This window comes from Mustela nivalis, assembly GCF_964662115.1.
Source record: "Mustela nivalis genome assembly, chromosome: 17".
Taxonomy (NCBI): Eukaryota; Metazoa; Chordata; class Mammalia; order Carnivora; family Mustelidae; genus Mustela; species Mustela nivalis.
Window position 1 is genome coordinate 18,080,358 of NC_139036.1, and position 17,378 is coordinate 18,097,735.

At 45.5% G+C, this 17,378-nt stretch overlaps 1 protein-coding gene across 1 annotated transcript in view; it reads left to right on the forward strand.

The window, feature by feature from the left end:
• The window catches only part of PITPNA (phosphatidylinositol transfer protein alpha), a 37,968-nt gene that overhangs the window by 13,196 nt on the left and 7,394 nt on the right, over positions 1–17,378 (forward strand). The window contains exons 5-10 of the mRNA XM_082707291.1: positions 3,871–3,878; positions 4,941–5,015; positions 6,521–6,604; positions 9,161–9,238; positions 9,375–9,485; positions 10,307–10,429. Coding sequence (XP_082563417.1) covers positions 3,871–3,878; positions 4,941–5,015; positions 6,521–6,604; positions 9,161–9,238; positions 9,375–9,485; positions 10,307–10,429 — 479 coding nt within the window. The remainder of the gene's footprint in view (positions 1–3,870; positions 3,879–4,940; positions 5,016–6,520; positions 6,605–9,160; positions 9,239–9,374; positions 9,486–10,306; positions 10,430–17,378) is intronic.

The following is a 17,378-nucleotide window of genomic DNA, read 5'->3' on the forward strand; positions in this document are numbered from 1 at the left end:
GACCAAGGAACTCTTGAAAGAGGCAGTCATAGGAAAGGACCTATAGGGTGATTTTCTTGCCCTGAGAGGGGGCCAGGCCTGACACCAAGAAAACATAGCAACGAAATCCTGATTTTTTTTTTTTTTTAAGATGTTACTTATTTATTTGACAGATAGAGATCACAAGGAGGCACAGATGCAGCCGGGGGCAGCAGGGGTGCAGGGTGCGTGGGAAGCAGGCTCCCTGCTGAGCAGAGAGCCTGATGCGGGGCTCCATTCCAGGACTTGATCATGACCTGAGCAGAAGGCAGAGGCTTTAACCCACTGAGCCACGCAGGCATCCCCAAAATCTGATTTTGTTGGGGAAAAGTTGGAATAAGCCCAATTTTTTTATGACAAAGGATTTAGAAACAGCTATCCCCTAAATATATAACACACAGAATATACATGCCAGATTTGTGGGGTAGGAGACAAAGAGGAGGGAGTTCACTGCTAAGAGCCCTGAAATGATGGCTTATAAAAACCAGCATATTCTATAATTTAAGGTGGGAGTAGAGGTGGAATTATTGTCTTAATCTTGGCTAGTCTTCTAACTAGAATTTCTGGAAAGGGAAGACTTGAAGGCAGAGAACTTTCTATTCTAGACCTTCTGGGATTCCCTTTGAGTAGTTCAGACTCTTAGCTTTTTAGGATTCCTAGGTCTTGAGGGCCAATACTGATCTATAACCTCAGAGGTCCCCTAGAACTTGACTGTGAGTTGAGTGACCTTTCCCCTAGACAGCCCACATTTGTCGGCATAGACAGTCTGGCACTGAGGCCCTCCTGGCAGCCTCTACCTCCGTGTACTGTTACACTTGCCTTACTTGTCGGACTCCCCAGACTGTACCTGACGAGGGTGCTCCACCCATGTAGTCCTTATCCCGTGGACTTTGGGAACGACTAAAGTCTAGAGCAGTAATCTCTCTCTCTAGTCCTCAGTGGCCTGGTGAAGCACCTGGTGTCAGGAGATGTACAATCATGGATGGAACCTGGGATGTGTAACACTTAGAGTTTCACTGACGTAGCTGAAAACACAAATGTCACTACTTCCTGGACATTGAGCAGGAAGTTGTTAAATTCTTGGAAAAGAGGCACATGCTTTCTTAAGACAGTATGCACTGTGGCTGGGTGTGTCTTGTCTAGGGCCAAAGGTGAATTTTCTTTATGTTCAGGAAAGTTGCCATGGAACATGCGTCATAAGAACCTTTAGCAACTTGGCATAAGGGAGGCAAATCGACAGCTGGACTCCTCCATGCCTGGATCAGTGTTCTGCATAAAGAGCTTTTGCCGACGGAGAGATGCTGGCACGCCTCTGTCCTCTGTGTAATTCTGGGGAGAGCGTGCTACAGCCAACATGGGCATTTTTCTAGATGCCCAGTATTCCTTCACATATCGTCTTGATCCTTGGCCGAAAGAAAAAAAAGAAAAAGAAAAATATAATTTCTAAATATTCAGTGAAGAGGAGAGGAGGGAGTAGGGGAGGGAAGGTTGGTTTCCTCAAGTGGGTGCTGACCTCTCAGTGAGAACCCTCCATCATACAGAACAAGTATGTTAACTCTTAGATCTGCTTAGTTAGACATCGATCACTCTTTCAAAGTCAGAGATAGGAATAAGAAGGCTACTTTCCAGTTCCCTCTGGGGATTGGTGGGAGAAAGATCAGTAGTTCAGACCCCTTTGCATGGCAGAAGTAGATTAAAGTTTGAGGTGCGAATGGGTTAAGGAGCATAGGGTAAAAGTCCATGTGCCTTTTAGAAGGCTCTGCCCTCACTCTGAGTAGGACAAAAACAGATTTGTGATACTTTGTGCGCTATCTGCTTTTTCTGTCCTCTTATTTCTTTCTATTTCTTTCCTCCTGATGCTGATAGGTTAGAACAGGACGGAGGTGGTTAAGAGGAGGCAGGGCCTGTGAATGAAAGTAAGAAGAGGGAAATAAATGTTTCTCCTCCTGCCTCTCCCTCTAACCTTAACTCTGACCTGAGTACAGTCTCACTAAACATGTTTTTTTTTTTAATAAAGATTTTTATTTATTTGACAGAGAGAGATCACAAGTAGGCAGAGAGGCAGGCAGAGAGAGAGGAAGGGAAGCAGGCTCCCTACTGAGCAGAGAGCCCGATGCGGGGCTCGATCCCAGGACTCTGGGATCATGACCCGAGCCGAAGGCAGAGGCTTAAACCACTGAGCCACCCAGGAGCCCCAACATGGTTTTAAAGTACCTTATTAGTCTTATTTGGAGAGCCCTATTTCCCAACTACAAAGGATTTCCTGAGATACCCCCCACCCCACCCCAGTGTACCTAGGCTTGCAGTTTAAAGAAAAGAAAATGGTCTGAATGGTGAGGTGTTGGGAGGGACAGCAGGCAGGACTAAAGAAGACTGAGGGAGATTGGTCACCCAGGTTGGCATTAAAGGCCAGGGAGGGTCAGCACCCTCATAGGTTCAGAAACCTAGTTCATCAGAACTGAGTGGATCTTTTTCTCAAGGTCCAGGAAAGACTGATGTACAAAAACCCCAAATGCCATTATGTTAAGTTATATTGAAATACAGAATTACCAATGACACTGGGTAATCCTGTTTGACGATTAAGGATTAAGGTGTTCTTCCCTTGTGAGCTCTGGGAAACCGGAGTAGAGTCAGAATGCCAACATGCAGTGGACATGCCTGTTGGCTTAAATGATCAGACTCTCGTGTCCGTTGATGAGCATATTGCATCCCTACAGAGGCCAGACTAGAAGATTGCTTGGAAACATGGGTTCAGAGTCTGGTGGTTAATTGGGGGACCCTTAATGGCTCGTGTCATCAAGCCGCATCCAGCTGACCTCACAGTCTTCGTTCTAGAGATGGAGCTGTTGCTAGATGAGCCACATAGGCAGCCTGAGGCTCCGGCCATCAGTGCAGCACAGGAGAGTTGCTGCCAACCTGGCCTCTGTGCCCTTCTACTCAATGAATATCATGCCCACCGTTTACTTTTTTTGTTAACTGATTTTCTCCAAGCTGATAATGGGGTGATTACTTGAGTAGGCCATATGGTTATAATCCTAACCCAATGCTTTCTTGCAAGTACCTTCCACTGGATACAGGGAAATGACTAGTAGTTTCTTGGATTGTTTCTCCACAAGGTGGACCTTATCCCTTATATTTCACTCTTCCCTCCTCTTCATCTCAGAGGTAACCATAGTTTCAGCTTTGGAGTTACAGAGTTTGATCGTTAGCCCCATAAACTGTCCCATATGGCCGTGTGACATCTGTCAGAGACTGAGATAACTCCTAAATTCAGAGGGTACAGAGTGATCTAGGCTGTTGTTAGAAGAGAGCTGGGTTGTTCCCCAGTAACATTAGAGCTGTAGTCATTTTCTCTGATAAATAATTGAACCGTGGTTTCTGAGGGGTCTCATTACAATGAGCTGGAGCACAGAGGGCGCGAGGTTTGGTTACAGTGAGAGGAAGCGTGCAGCAGGCAGACGGATAGTGCCTGGCCGAAAGTGCCCTCTCTGGGCCCCGGGAGACGGCGGGACCGCAGGTGATCCTCTGATGGCAGAGTTGGGGATCCCAATGCTTCAGGGTGCCAGAGCTGGTCCCCTTTCCTCACCCAGCTGTAGAGAATCTCGGGGACTGATACTGGCATCACTTTAGTGATATTCCGGATTGGGTCTCTTGGCTTCTGTAGGAGGGAAACTTGAGGGTTGGTGCATTTGAGGGACCAAATGCCCCCACGGGGCTTGAAGGGTGGTTGTGGACAAGCCCTAGGGTGTGGAGAACTCCTTACTGCCATGGTGCCTGGGCTCAAGGGGCAGATACTCATTCAGCCTCATTAATCTTTTTCTTTCTTTTTTCCATATCCTTGCCTTGGAGCAGTTATTACGGTAAGAATTTGGGGGAGCTGGCAGGTGGGTGTCTGTGTGTTGGGGCGGGCATTGTAAATGATCTATAAGAAGAGAAGAAATAAAAATGTCACCACACTGGAGGTTCCTGGGTGTTTGTGTCTGTCAGCAGACTGGTGCTGTTGAAGCTTCATCCTCTTGTTCCTACTGAGGAATCTGTTAATTTGCAAAATGGCCTCTTGCCTTAAGCTCCATTAGCATGTGGCTTTGTAGGTCTAGCACTCAGGACTGTGGGGCTCACATGTGCAGGATGATCCGAGACCTTCCCCTGCCCTTCCTGTGCCATACCTTCTCGGGGTTTCTGAAACCAGTCCAGCTGACCCAGTTGTGGCTTCCCCACGGGTGCAGCGGTGGACCCCAGGGAGCACTGTCCACTGGCAAAATAGAGAAGTCAGCAAGGTGTCTTTTCTACGTCCACCCCCATGTCATTGCCCCTTCTCTCCACCCTTCTTGGCACCCTCATCCAGGTGCCTGTCCCTGCTGCTAAACAGAGGTAGCTTCTGCCAGCCTGATTCCGGCTGAGGAGTTCGGAGGTTCATGTGTGCCCCTTCGAGGAGCACCACATTTTAAAAAGAACTAAGGGAGGAAGCACTGGGGATTCAGTAACAAGAAGAGAACTTCAGGCCTCGGCCAAATGCTGGCTTGTGGATGGGGTGCTGGTGAACCATTCCTCCTCAGGTTAATCACTAGCTCTCTGGGAGAAAGGCAGGATGGTCGAGTGGTTAAACCCATGGATTTCAAAGTCAGACGAATCTGTGTTTTGAGGTCCAGCTCTGTCATTGTCTCTGCGGCCTTGAACAAGTCACCTCCCACTTTTGAACTTCTCTTTCCTCATCTGTAAAATGAGGATAATATTACTAGACCTGTCACAGGCTGGGATGAGAATTGAACAAGAGAATGTGCCCCTAGTGTATTGTGGGCTCCTAGTCAAGTTAGCTGTTCCTGCAAGGGAGAGCCTGAAGTCTCTCAACCACCTGCCCTCAGTGATGGGAGATGGTTACTCTCCAACTTTGAGGCTGGTGACTGTGTTTTCCCCCCTTGCAGAATGAATACATGAAAGAAGATTTTCTGATTAAAATTGAAACCTGGCACAAACCAGATCTTGGCACCCAGGAGAATGTAAGTAGCGCTTCCAAGAGCCCAGCGACTTCCAGGCTGCGGGGTGGGGTCTTGAGGCTCTGCCCACGGGCTTCTTCTTCCCTGTCCCGGGGCCATCTCTGTGGTCCCGTTTTAACAGCCTGTGCTTAGACCCTTCCTACCATCATGGGATTGCTCTGTCTCCAGTTTGCAAAACATGATCCCCAAAGATTGATTCTGGGGCCTTCTCGTAGAGCTAAGATTGGTCTAAAATACAACTCTTGGCACAGAGGAACCGTATTTTTTAAAACGTGAAGATTACAGCCTCTATAGAGCACAGTGAGAACTCCTCAATTCTAACATGCACCTGTCCTTTTGACCTCAGCAATTCCACACCTAGGAATTTGTCATGTAGCTGTCCTTCCACGGGTGTGAAATAACTTAGCCACTAAGAGATTCATTGCAGCATTTTCCATGTAGCCAAAGATGAAAAACCATGTAAGAGCCCATCAGTAGAACACAGTTAAACTGTGGCACAGCCATACGGTGGTATAGTATGTAGCCGTTAAAAAGAACCAGTAAAGAACCACTTTATCTTGAGCCTTCAATGAAGGCTCAAGATAAAGTGATGCAGAACCATGTGTGTGCTACCATTTGTTCGAAGAGAAAAATCTGTATATGCATGTCTGTGCATGGAATCCAGTAGCAGTGACGTTCCTTGGGAGGGGCCGAAAAGGTTTTTTTTTTTTCTTTTAAAGATTTTATTTATTTATTTGACAGAGAGAGGCACAGCAAGAGAGGGAACACAAGCAGGGGGAGTGGGAGACGGAGAAGCAGGCTTCCTGCAGAGCAGGGGGCCTGATGCGGGGCTCGATTCCAGGACCATGACCTGAGCCAAAGGCAGACACTTAACGACTAAACCACCCAGGTGCCCCAAGAAAAAGTTTTTAAAAGCATCAAAGTAGGGGGTGCCTGGGTGGCTCAGTTAGTTTAAGAGTCCAACTCTTTAAAAAAAAAAAAAAAAAAAAAAGAGTCCAACTCTTGATTTCAGCTCAGGTCATGATCTCAGGGCCATGGGATCAAGCACTGCATTGGGCTCCAGGCTGAGCGCAGAGTCTGCTTGAGATTCTCTTTCCCTCTCCCTCTCCCTCTCCCCCACCCCCGGCTCACATGTATGCATGTGCACACACCCTCTTTCTGTCTTTCTAAATAAATAATAAATAAATAAAATCTTTTAAAAAAAATCAAAGTAAGCAATATGTCCATGAGTGCTTGTAGTCAGTCTTTACAAAGGGGGAACACAAATAACATAAGTGCTGTAGGCAGCCCTGCATGTTTGGGCCTGCTGAAACCAGAGCAGTAGTTCTCACACATGTATCTACTTAAAACCCTCCTTCCATTCCTTTGGATAACTTTGCATGTAATTCTTTACTGGTGGGAATCTCACGTCTATGGCTACTGGAATAGCTGTTCCTGGGTCTTCATTCTGGATAAAGGGTGCTTTGTAGCTGACAAAAACTACACCATGGTCCTGCTTGTTCCTGCAGGTGCATAAACTGGAGCCTGAGGCGTGGAAACACGTGGAAGTCATATACATAGACATTGCAGATCGAAGCCAAGTACTTAGCAAGGTAGGAACTATTTAATGAGGTTGGCGGCCTTTGAGATGCAAAATGACTTCTAAGTGTCAGGGAAACCAGGGAACCATACCCAACTTGGCTCAAAGGGAAGTTCTCTCTTGGCTGTTGTTGTTGTTGTTTTTTTATCTTTTAAATTAGAATTAAGAATTCTCTTACCTTGATTTGGGGATTCCACCAAGAAGATGCTGGCCTGTTTGGCCTCTGGAAATATCACCAGATAGTGTAGGTGCTAAGGATAATTTGCTCAGCCGAAATGACATTTAACCTGAAACTAGTTCTCAAATTCATTTTTTCCAACCCAGTCATTAAAAAACATTCATTGCCTGCCTGTTATGTTTGGAAGACTGTGTTCTGTGGGTTCCGTTCCAGCAGAGTATATGAAAAGTCAGATGCCCTCCCCTCAAAAAGTTGGTGGTGGCTTCTTGAGTAACACACATGGCAGCACACGCTTAGAAAAGGACAGTCTTTGCTAGACCATGAACTTGGAGAGAGCAGGGACCAGGTCTGTCCTGCTCGGGGCTGAATTCCTAGGAAGTATTTCTTTAGGAAAGGAAAAGTTGGGTTCCTGCTCATTTAGTACTTTTCCTATTTGACAGAGGCCTGTTGGGATCAGGGCAGAGGAATTTGGCTCTCTGCCCATTGGTGGAGAGTAAGTGTTTGCTCTCCATGTCCCAAGGGTATGATACCTCTTTCCTGGAGTCACTCTCTCTGTGCTTAAAATATCTTGATTTGTGCATTTCCAAGAAGATATGAAAACTATCTTGTGTTTTCCTTGCCTATATCCTCACTTCTACCCTCAAAAGTGAGTGGGTTTTTCAAAAAACTTTTTATTTGAAGTATAGCAAAGTGAATATATCCCAATTGTGAGGCTGGATGAATTTTCTCAAATAGAACATATCCACATAGTTCTCAAGCAGAAATGCAAATGGAGATTATGACTCTGTGTATTTTGTCAACTCTGGTTGTTTTGTGTGAGTAGAGAAAAGCAGAGGTGGGGAAGATCTAATTAATTTATGTTTCATTTGTTTAAGAATAGGCAACACAAAATTTTTTTTTTTTAAGTACACATAAATCATCTTTTTATCTTTGGGAAATACTTCATGACTTGTGTGTGTATGTATGTGATTTGTTTTCTTCACTATTTTTTTAAGTAGTTATCATAGTAAGTTTACCTTCCCTGAGCCTGTATTAGCCAGTGCAGAAGAAAAACCAACGATTAAACTTTCCTTGAGGCTGATTCACACACAGCATTGGCTACATTGTACTAGGTGAAGTGAGGCTGACAGTAGTACACAAGAGGATAGGTTCTATACATGGGACATTCCCAGTAATGATTTTATTAAACAAGTCAGTTAACTCTGATTTGTTTTATAGTCAGAGTTACATAAAACACTCTGGCCATGTTTTATAGTCACCCGCAGAGGTTTAAAAAACAGACTATGCTTACCTGCAGATACTCATTTTTTTTTTTAAATGAACATTGAAATTTAATCAAATAATATCTAACACTTTTGAGTACTTAAACAATTATGAGATGATTTAGTGCTTTTCAAAAGGATCTGTTGTTTCTGGTTCTCTTAACAGCAGTCTTTGTATTGCTTTTATTTATTTATTTTTTAATTTTTTAATAAACATATAATGTATTTTTAGCCCCAGGGGTACAGGTTTGTGAATTGCCAGGTTTACACACTTCACAGCACTCACCATAGCACATACCCTCCTCAATGTCCATAACCCCACCACCCTCTCTCAACAACCTCCCCTCGCCCCAGCAACTGTCAGTTTGTTTTGTGAGATTAAGAGTTTCGTATGGTTTGTCTCCCTCCTGATCCCATCTTGTTTCATTTATTCTTTTCCTACCCCCACAAACTCCCCATGTTGCATCTCCACTTCCTCATATCAGGGAGATCATATGAGAGTTGTCTTTCTCCGATTGACTTATTTCGCTCAGCATAATACCCTCTAGTTCCATCCACGTCATCACAAATGGCAAGATTTCATTTCTTTTGATGGCTGCATGGTATTCCATTGTATATATGTACCACATCTTCTTTATCCATTCATCTGTTGATGGACATCTAGGTTCTTTCCATAGTTTGGCTATTGTAGACATTGCTACCTGCAGATATTCTTACTTGATGGATTTTAGGTGGAGTGGCCCAGAAATCTGAATTTTGAAAAACTTTTCCTTAGTAATTTGGGTGCTTATCCCGGTTGGAAATCTCTGTCTTAAACAGTGGAAATATGTGCCTACTCAGGCAGTCCTGTGACATGTTAATATGGGTAACATTGAAAACAAACCTTGGCAGAGAAGATCACAGCGCTTCTCTGAGGCAAATGTAAACCATTATGTATCATGTTTGTAATATTTTCTCTACTCCAGCAGCTTCGAGACTGGTATGAAGTATACTCTCATGGAAAAATCTAATCTCTGTCTCCCTCCCTTTCCCTCCCTCCCCCTCCTTCTCCTTCCCTCTCCTTCCTACCCCCTCCTTCTCCCTTCCTCTTTCCCTTCCTCCCCAACTCCAATTTTACAACTTCTCTCAGGATTACAAGGCAGAGGAAGACCCAGCAAAATTTAAATCTATCAAAACAGGCCGAGGACCCTTGGGCCCAAATTGGAAGGTGCAGTTCACATCCTTACCTCCAGGGGGCAGGGTGTTGCATGGGCAGACCTCTCCCCAGGGAGGGTGGACTGGGGGAGAGTCAGAGGTCGGCCCTCTTAGTTACCTGACTGCCTGTATGTGTGTCTCTAATACAGCAAGAACTTGTAAATCAGAAAGACTGCCCGTACATGTGTGCATACAAACTGGTTACTGTCAAGTTCAAGTGGTGGGGCCTGCAGAACAAAGTGGAAAACTTTATACATAAGGTAAATGACCAGGGTGAGGCCTCCCCTGTGTGTGTGTGTGTATGTTGGTGGGGGTGTATTTTGCCCAACAAGAGAAGATCATACAACCCACATGACTTGTGTCCAATGGTGGCTGACATCAGAATATTTCAGTTTGATTTCCCTGAACTCCACTTCCCCTTTCACGCATCTGTCCTACAGTTTAATGCCATCTATCCAGGGGCACCACATGTGACAGGGAAGGAAGCTGAAGTTAAAAAAAAAAAAGAAAGGAAACAGGAAGGGGCTTGCTATGAGTGAACTGCAGATAAAACTCAAGTCTTTCTCTTTTTATGAAGCCAAAAGGCAAGAGGCTCTAGGAGCCAAATTCTCCAGTGCCCGGAATTCTTGAACCAGACAGACCTAAGGCATTTTTATAGCTTTTTCTCTGATGTGTTAGAGCCTCATTCTTGGGCCCCCTTTCATAGCTTCTGGCCAGTTTTAACCTGGCCTTGGGCTCTAGAGACAAGAGGGACCATTGGCACAGTTGTTTCTGGGCCTTGGCTGACCCATGAGCTCGTAGGCTGTCTATCTTGGTAACATTTTGGGCACAGGGCCTAGCTCTGAGGTAGGTACCTGTATCTCCAGGGGGCTTCCTCCTCCTTGAAGCAATACCTGTTGTCACATGAGGACAAAAGTCACTGACCTTTGGGACCTGTGGGCTCATTTGTGTAAGCCAGCCTGGCACCTCTTCTCCTGACCTCTTCAAGAAAGTGGGCTTAGTAACACGGAGATCGTGGGAGGGGAGCTGCAGCAGTGGCCTCTACCTTCTGAGTTCTAACTAGGTCCCCTCCTTTTTGTAGCAAGAAAGGCGTCTGTTTACAAACTTCCACAGGCAGCTGTTCTGTTGGCTCGATAAGTGGGTTGACCTGACTATGGACGACATCCGAAGGATGGAAGAAGAGACGAAGAGACAGCTCGATGAGGTAAGTGGGCTCCTGGAGGAGACTGGGCTCCCGGCTCCGTAAATCCATGAAGGAGGCTGCCCTGTGGGGCTGTTCCTGAGGGCACCGCCTGTGGCTCAAGGAACATATTCGTGTCCGCGGGAGTAAGGTCTGGTGCCAGGTATTGAGAACCGCGAGGACGAGAACAGCTAGTGCTCTTGAACTGGCAGTCTAGCCGAGGTCTTGGCATATCGAGAGAGACAAATACAGCAGTGTGTGCCGCATGCCAAGTGAGTAACTCTGCAGTGGTTCTTCAGAACTGGGGGGTTGGGGAAGTCCCACTGGGCTGCAGTATTGGAGGTGACTGTGGGAGGAGGCAGGCTGGCCCGAGGTGTGAGGACCATCCATGCCCCCCACGGAGGACAGCAATAGCTCAGCCACAAATAACTACTCTGTAAGGTTGTTTTGAGCTCTTTTTAGAGTTTGGACCCTTGGCTCTTTGTGGTGGGGGGAAGGGAGGGCTTGGCATGGAGCCAAGGAGGAGGGCTGTCTGCTCCATGGGAGCTGAAGGCCTAATGCTCCTGCCTCATTTGGGGATGCGTCTCTGCGAGGCTCACTCTGAGATCGTCAGTAAGGAAGGTTCATGTCCTTCCTGTGTGTGAGGGCACCGTTCTAGGGCTTTTACCCACACCATCTCCTATGATCCTCGCCATGCCTGTGAGGAGACACCACTGTTCTTGCCATCCTCCGATGAGGTTGTTAGAGGCTCTGAGAGTACAGCTCTGTGCCCAAGGTCATACAGCCTGCAGGTGACACAGTCAGGGTAAGAGCCATAGCTCTCAATCACTTGGCTTTTCTTCCTCCCTTAAATGCCATCTGGGGCCCTCCTGCTCTCTCGGGGCTAAAAATAAGGCAGGAAGCTCTGTTTCATAATTGCCATCCATTTCTCCCTTCTTGCCCTGGGTGGGTTGGCCTGTAGCCAGAGGTCAGCAGGCATCGCTGTGCCCAGCCTTGCCCAGCTCCCCAGCATTGCCTTGGACAAGACCCAGGCCTGACTGCCCGCGGCACCCCTGTTTCATGGGGCTGGACTTAGGTGCAGACTTGGCCCAGCAGTTCTTCCTTTCTTAGCTCCTGTTGAAGGCAGATGTTCTGGTTATTCATCCAGCTACATTTGGCAGGGAAGTGGCAGGATTTGGGACACGAGTCCTGATTCTTCGGCTAAGGATCTTCAGGAAGTGGTAGGTGTTAATATCCAGGATGCTGAGGAGTCTGGCTATGTAAAAAAGGCCTGAGTGCTTTTGGTTACCTGAGTCCTGACCAAAAAAAGGAAAAAAGTTACCAAACAGAGCTATGTGGAGACTTTGGGGTTTAGCCTGGAGCCTTAGGCACCCACACCTGACAAAGGCCAGCCGAAAGTATGCAGGGGTTCGGGGAAGCATTTACGGATAGCTTTTCATTCTTTGGGTAGAATTTGAATTCCTGGAGCTGGAAGAATTCTCCAGAGGAGCTACTGGGTCTGCCTCCCTCAGATCCAAAGTTTGAAAGCCCTCACCATTAGGGAAGTCTTTTTGTGTGTTCCTCCCTTCCCTCTGTGTGTTCCTCCATTCTGTGGAGAATTGTGCAAAAAACCTAGAAGACCACTATCCTCCAGGATAACTGCGAATGCAGGAAACCCATTTTAGAATTGGAATTTTATTTTAATTAATTTATTTAAAGATTTTATTATTTTGAGAGAGAGAGCAAAAACTGGGGAGAGGGGCAGAGGGAGAAGCAGACTCCCTGCTGAGCAGGGAGCCCAATACAGGACCTGATCCCAGGACTCTGGGATCATGACCCGAGCCAAAGGCAGACACTTAACCTATGGAGCCACCCTGGCGCCCCTAGAATTGGAATTTTAAATAGTTTGCAGTGGAAGAGAAAGCAAAACCAAGTCTGTGTCACTGGGGGACATCTTTTGACCCCATTAGCAACTGTACTGGACCTTTGTGTGCTAACATACTTCAGACTTTTTTTTTTATTTTAAGATTTTATTTATTTATTTGACAGAGATCACAAGTAGGCAGAGAGGTAGGCTTGGGGGTGGGGAGAGCAGGCTCCCCACCAAGCACAGAGCCTGATGTGGGGCTCAATCCCAGAACCCTGGGATCATGACCTGAGCTGAAGGCAGAGGCTTAACCCACTGAGCCACCCAGGCGCCCTTTAGACTTGGGGTTTTTTTGCTCTTTTCCCCCCCTTCCTTCTAAAAATATTTTTATCAGCTTTATTTTTAGTTTTATTTCTTAATTTTTTTAAAAATCCCACTTTATTGGCATATGACTGATATACAGAAAACTGCACAGGGGTACCTGGGTGGCTCAGTCAGTTAAGCGTCTGACTCTTGGTTTCAGCTCAGGTCATGATCTCTCTGTTGGGAGATGGAGCTCTGCAGGGAGTTCAGCAGACAAAGTTGGCTTCCCCTCTGCCTTCGCCACCCCCTCCTCCACCCTGCTCGTGCTCTCTCTTGCTCTCATAAGTAAATAAAATCTTTAAAAAAAAAAAAAAGTTACACTTATTTAAAGATTTTATTTATTTATTTGACAGACAGAGATCACAAGTAGGCAGAGAGGCAGTCAGAGAGAGAGGAAGGGAAGCAGGCTCCCCACTGAGCAGAGAGCCCGATGCGAGGCTCAATCCCAGGACCCTGGGATCATGACCTGAGCCAAAGGCAGAGGCTTAACCCACTGAGCCACCCAGTTGCCCCAGTTATACTTATTTAAGAGAGAGTGTTTGCATGAGCAGTTCAGGGGGTAGGCAGGAGCCGGAGAGGAAGGATCTTAAGCAGGCTCATGCCCAGTGAGGAACCCGATGCAGGGTTGGATCTAACTGCCTTGAGATCATGATCTGAGCCGAAACCAAGAGTTGGAAGCTTAACTGATGGAACCACCCAGACGCTCTGTGCACATATTTAATCTATCCATCTTGTTGAGTTTCAGATAAGTATATACCTGGGAAACCACCACGACAAACATTGCCATAAACAAAAACATCACCTCCAGAAGTATTTTCATGATTTTCAAACTCAGACAGTATCCCAGGTATAGAAGGGAGAAGCTGTCCTCCTCTTCCCTGCACCTCAAATCCTGCTGCCGCCCCCACCCACCCCTGCTCAAGAAGCAGGCTCTTGCTGTTCCTTTGGTGGTTTCTCTTGTTAATTACCCATGTATTTCCAAAGAATATACTTAGGTGCTTAATTCTTCATTTCTCAACTTTAGATATTAGTGGTTGACTTTTCCTATGGAAGATTTAATTCCTATACCCCACTCACCATTCACACCCTCTTTTCCTTCCTCTAGTGTCACAATTTGGAGTGAATTCATTATTCAGGGTTTATATTGTGATAACTTTGTCATTCTTCTCCCCAACTGAACACTTTAGTCTGCTCCTGATATTTGTTCCTTTCTTGGAAAACTCTTGTTTTTTTGTTTTTAAGAAGTTAGCCTGAAACTAATATTACAATGTATGTTAACTGGAATTAAAATAAAAACCTGAAAAAAGTAAGATAAGAAGTTAGTAATTGCTTCCCTCCCTTTTGCTAGCTTAGTTTTGAGTCCTTACAGGGTTGGTCTGGTCTGATTGGTATGTGATGCACACTGCGTAATAATTTGGATGATGTCAGTCCATCCTTATTGATTTTCCTCCCCCTCAGTTTTCGGGTTTGTTTGTGTTTTTTTTTTAAGATTTTATTTATGAGAGAGAGAAAGCATACGTGAGCGCGGAGGGGAGGAACGGAGAGGAAGGGACAAGCAGACTGTGTGCATTGAGCACAGAGCCTAATTCAGAATCCCTGAGATCATGACCTGAGCCAAATCCAGAGCCAGCCACTCAACTGAGTGAGCAACCCAGTTGCTCCAAGGTCTCTCCTCAGTTCTAGATGTTTTTATATTGTAATTTCTCTCTCTTTGTATCACAGTTTTCTCCCCTCTGTTTTCTTCCTGGAATGTTTATTACAAGTTAGAAGTCATGGGGCGCCTGGGTGGCTCAGTGGGTTAAAGCCTCTGCCTTCGGCTCAGGTCATGATCCCTGGGGCCTGGGATCGAGCCCCGCATTGGGCTCTCTGCTCAGCAGGGAGCCTGCTTCCTCCAATCTCTCTCTCTGCCTGCCTCTGCCTACTTGTGATCTCTGTCTGTCAAATAAATAAATAAAAATCTTAAAAAAAAAAAAAAGTTAGAAGTCAGACCTCATGAATTGACCTAATTTTCTTATATTTTTCTCTCTTTTGTTTGCTTTCTGAAAGATATTTTCCAATGTTAACGTCTCACCTGTTGAATTTAAAAACATTATATTTTTTAAATAATTATGTTTTTTGAGTGTGTTTTTTTTTAAAGATTTCATTTATTTATTTGAGAGAAGGACCATGAGTGGGGGGAAGAGCAGAGGGAGAGGGAGAAGCAGGCTCCCTGCTAAGTGTGGAACCCGACCTAGGGCTCCATCTAGGGACCCCAGGATCATGACCTGAGCCAAAGGCAGATGCTTTAACCAATTGAGCCACCCAGGCACCACTTAAAACATTATAAAGCACTTCTTGTGCTGTGTTCTTTTTCTTTCTTTCTTTTTTTTTTTTTCACAATTTTTTTTTTAAGATTTTATTTATTTATTTGACAGAGAGAGAGATCACAGGTAGGCAGAGAGGCAGGCAGAGACAGAAAGAGGGGGAAGCAGGCTCCCTGCTGAGCCAAGAGCCCCATATGGGTCTCCATCCCAGGACCCTGAGATCATGACCTGAGCCAAAGACGGAGGCTTTAACACACTGAGCCACCCAGGTGCCCCATGTTTTCTTTTTCTTAAGTACTTTTTCCGTTTTTCTTTGTGCATTATCTTCCTTTTCTAAAGCAAGTTTTTGTGTTTGGTTTTCGAGGTTTCTCTGTATGTTCCTCCCTGTATGTTCTTTGTTTCCTCTGAGAATTCAGGGAGGGAACACCAGGGCACACCAGAGCCAAATTGGTTTTTTTTTTTTTTTTCCTCACTTAGAAATAAGTCACCCGTTTTCAGCCCTATTTGCACTCCCACCCTGGAAGGTACTTGTGCTTCCAGTTCCTGAGCCTTTGGAGAACCTGCAGCACAAATAGGTCTGTCCTTCTTAGGCACTTGGGTGTTAGTCGTGCTGCTCTGCGAATTAGTGCTATTCATCCATCCATATTTCATCTTCCAGAATGTTGCTGCCATCTCTTATCTGCTGTTCTTGTTGCCTTCATGGTTTTAAATCTTTTGTTTACTTTTTTACTCTCATTGTAGTAGGGCTTGGGGAAGGAATAGCAATAAATACATGTTTACAATCTGCCATGATTAAATATAAATTTGCAATAGGATTTATGACCCTTATTCTTTGATTAATACCCAGCAGCCTAGGATGGGTGGATTTTTTTTGTGAATTATGAGAGGTCACTATAAGGCCACAGTCACCATTACTGTGACTCTAGTCCCTGTGGGAGGGTGGACTCACCATTCTTGGATGAAACTCAAGGATTTGAGAAGCAAGGGATGAAGAGATTAGTCCTTTGCCCTAAAAAGAAAAATGTCAGGAAACATGTGCCTATAGGAGAGCAGTGTCTGTCCATCTGTCTGTCTCCCTCCTTTCCTCTTTACCTCCCTTCTTCCCTCTCTTTTTCTCCCTCTCCCTTGCTTTTGCTCTCTTAAGAGACTCATAATCTCAAAATTGGAAGAAGTCACCTTAAAGGTCACTTAGTCCAATTACCTGTCCAGTGCTTGAGTCCTCTCTGCAGCTTCCCCACTGGCCTGAACTTGAGTCCTTTCTGCAGCTTCCCCACTGGCCTTCTATATTGGGGAACTCACTATCTTTTGAACACGGTGGTAATAAAAGTATTTTTATTACTAATAAAGGCTAACGTTTTGTTGGGGTCGTACTATATGCCTGTCGTGTGTGATTAGCATTCTCCATGAACGATGTCATCAAGTCATCATGTTAGCCTGTGCCAAAGTATTATTTTCCTTTTAGAGATAAGAGAAACTGAGGCTCAGAGAAGTTGAGGATACCTTCTCATTCAGTGAACAAGTGCCCCCTGGGGCTTTGGCCACTAATTCTGTAGATAATGAACCTGGGAGGAGAGAACTTTGAAAATTTTTAAGAAAACTTGTTTCCTGATTGACCTCTATAACATTTGCTTAAAGCTGGCAGAGATACAGTGTGCCAGTTAGAGTGCCTGATTAAGAGTCTGCAGCATTTTCTTTCCCAGCCTTCTGGGTGGGGCTTCCTTCCAAGTCCCTGTAGGCTCCATGATTCCTCTGGTCCCTCCAAAGCACATCTGTTTATGAATCTCGGAGCCTCCTTGTAGTCAGTTTCCCTGTCCACACACTTGCGTGTCAGTGTGCCTGTCCTTTCTAATCTCCTGCATCTTGATATAGAGATCCCTTGCTCCACCCTGTGGCTTTCTGACATGGATGATGGATCACCATCATTTTTAGATTTTAAGTCTTAATCTCTGAACTGGTTACCCAGGGACTGTGTAAGTGTCCCTGTGCAGTGAAATGCGTGGCAGGACACTATACCCCCCGAGTTTCCAGTTTGTGATTGGGGTAGATAGAAGCTTGGAGAGTGAAGCTGATGGAGAGAAACCTCTCAGTGCTGGGCCTCGGCTGAGTGGAGAGTGAGATTCCAGTAGCATGTGCACAGGGCAGAGCTAGCTCAGTGTCTTGAGGGTGAACGATCCCTGTATGTGGAGGATGTTACTGTTCTGTGGCTGCTTAATTCTCTCTCACCTGCCCAACAATGATTGACCCCAGAGCAGGCCACCTGGAACACCGGCCAGCATCTTGAAATATGGAAATAGTCTTTTCTTTTTAGGTACAGTCTCATTTTTCAATATTAAGGTAATACATACACATTAAACTTTTTTTGGAAATAGTGAAAAGCAGAAAGAAATCACGTGTACTCTATTTAAAGACAACCTCTAGGGGCACCTGGGTGGCTCAGTCGGTTGAGCATCTACTCTTGGTT